This window comes from Trichoderma citrinoviride (genome assembly GCF_003025115.1).
Source record: "Trichoderma citrinoviride strain TUCIM 6016 unplaced genomic scaffold BBK36scaffold_235, whole genome shotgun sequence".
NCBI lineage: Eukaryota > Fungi > Ascomycota > Sordariomycetes > Hypocreales > Hypocreaceae > Trichoderma > Trichoderma citrinoviride.
Genome location: NW_020194943.1, coordinates 1 through 1807, shown reverse-complemented (window position 1 = coordinate 1807; position 1807 = coordinate 1). Strand labels below are relative to the sequence as shown.

At 59.4% G+C, this 1807-nt stretch overlaps 2 protein-coding genes across 2 annotated transcripts; one reads left to right on the top strand and one right to left on the bottom strand.

The window, feature by feature from the left end:
* Nucleotides 1–111: 111 nt before the first annotated feature.
* On the top strand, nucleotides 112–342 carry BBK36DRAFT_1131474 (hypothetical protein; the record flags this gene model as incomplete). Its single annotated transcript, XM_024891982.1, has 1 exon — nucleotides 112–342. The coding sequence occupies one exon, from the start codon at nucleotides 112–114 to the stop codon at nucleotides 340–342; it is 231 nt and encodes a 76-aa protein (XP_024744831.1).
* Nucleotides 343–442: 100 nt separating this feature from the next.
* BBK36DRAFT_1173308 (FAD/NAD(P)-binding domain-containing protein) lies at nucleotides 443–1720 on the bottom strand (the record flags this gene model as incomplete). Its single annotated transcript, XM_024895850.1, has 2 exons — nucleotides 443–617; nucleotides 657–1720. The coding sequence occupies 2 exons, from the start codon at nucleotides 1718–1720 to the stop codon at nucleotides 443–445; spliced, it is 1239 nt and encodes a 412-aa protein (XP_024744830.1).
* Nucleotides 1721–1807: the final 87 nt, after the last annotated feature.

Sequence of the window (1807 nt, the reverse complement as noted above, 5' to 3'; positions counted from 1 at the left end):
CAGATTGTGGAAGGCTACGATCTCAACGATCCCAAAGTCGCCAGCAACGTCGAGGGCATCCTGGAGTCGGTGCAGAAGATTCGCTACGGCAGCCCTCTGGAGCCGTGCCTCATGTACCCGCTGGTCATGGCCGGGGGCGCGTGCTGGACGATGGAGCAGCGCGTCGTCATCCAGGACCGCCTCCTCGTTATGGAGCGCACCTGCGGCTTCGGATACATTTACAACGCGCGAGCACTGGTGGAGCGTGTCTGGAGGATGCGCGATCAGACCCAAGGCACGGGCACCATTGTCAACTGGGCACGGATCCGGTACGAGGAGATGCATGGCCTCGCCGTCTTCTAAGTGCATTCTGCCTCCAGTCTTCTTGGAAGTTGAACTCGCAGAGGTTATCACTATGCGACTACCTAATCACTCAACAAATACCGAGGCTCATTCACGGCTGCTACGCACCGTTGGACGTGGATCGGGCGGGAGGGCTCGTGAAGCTCTTCACCAGCTCGGCTATGTGAGAATGCATATCGTACCCACACACCTCTTCAATCGTCAGCCTCCCCGGCCGGTCGTTGGCGCTGCTCCAGCCGATGCGTTCTGTGATGTCTGTTCTGGCTCTTCGGCTGCTCTCTTGCACCCGCGTGGCTCGCGGCTTGCGCTCTTACTCGTACAGCTGGAGCTTCTCCGGTATCGACAGGTGTGCATACTTGGCCGAGAAGAGAATGCCGAGCGCTCCGGCATCCTCGAGAGCCATGCATGCACCTTGAGACTGATCGGGCATCATGGGATGGGCTGCGTCTCCAAGGAGGCAGCAGCGTCCGCTCACCCAGTATGGGTAGGGCTCATGGTTGTAAAGGCGCCACATCTTGATGTCCTCCGCGTTGCGAAACAGGAGCCGGAGCCTTTCGTCCAGGTCGGGGAACGTTGCTGCCAGGTTCTCGCCCGTGGACGAGATATTCCAGCCGTCCTCCTTGATACTGTTCTTCGCGGCCGGGTAGAAACAATAGCAGCTGACGACCTCGTGGTTGGAGCAGGGGCTCATGACGACTTTGTCGATGCCCTTGCCGCCCCAAAACTCAATGGCACTGTTGTCGGCGAACTCTTGCAGGCCCAGCTCGCGGAGCTTGGCGGTGCTGATGATACACCGGTAGCAACAAGAGGTGGACGGCGTGACCTGGGGAGCGATGCCAAGTTGCTCTCGCATCTGGCTTCTGATTCCGTCGGCACAGACAATAACATCATGTACAGCCTCGGCGCCGTTGTCGAATGTTATCCTTCCCTCGCAAGGGTCCAGCCTGACTGCTTTATGCCACACCTTGAGCTGTGCCGGAGGGCCTTGGCCAGCTTCAGCCGTCGCGACTTCTTTCAGGTGCTTATGGAGGTCGATGCGGTGGAAGTTGTTGTAGTCGGTGCCGAACCGCTCCCGATAGTCTCCCAGGGGATACCGGGCAGAAACCTCACCTGAGGACCAGTCGTGCATGATGAGGTTCCGCAGGACGACGGGCTTGGCCGAGGGTATGTCCACTTGCCATTCTTGCAGGAAGCGCGAGCCGTTTGAGGCGAGCGACAGCGACGCGCCGACCTCTCCGCCAAAGTCGTATCGCTCGTAGATGGTGATGTGATGGCCGGCGCGGCGGAGGGCGATGGCGGCAGAGAGGCCGCCGAGGCCTGAGCCGATGATGGCGATGTTGTAGGAGGGCGGTGGGTATGTCTTGGTCGTGGCGGGCATGACGACGGATTTCGGGGTATCTTGTCTTTAGTAATGGGTCATGAGGGCATGGATCAGTTTCAGAGGACGAAGATCTTTGAGGAGCTG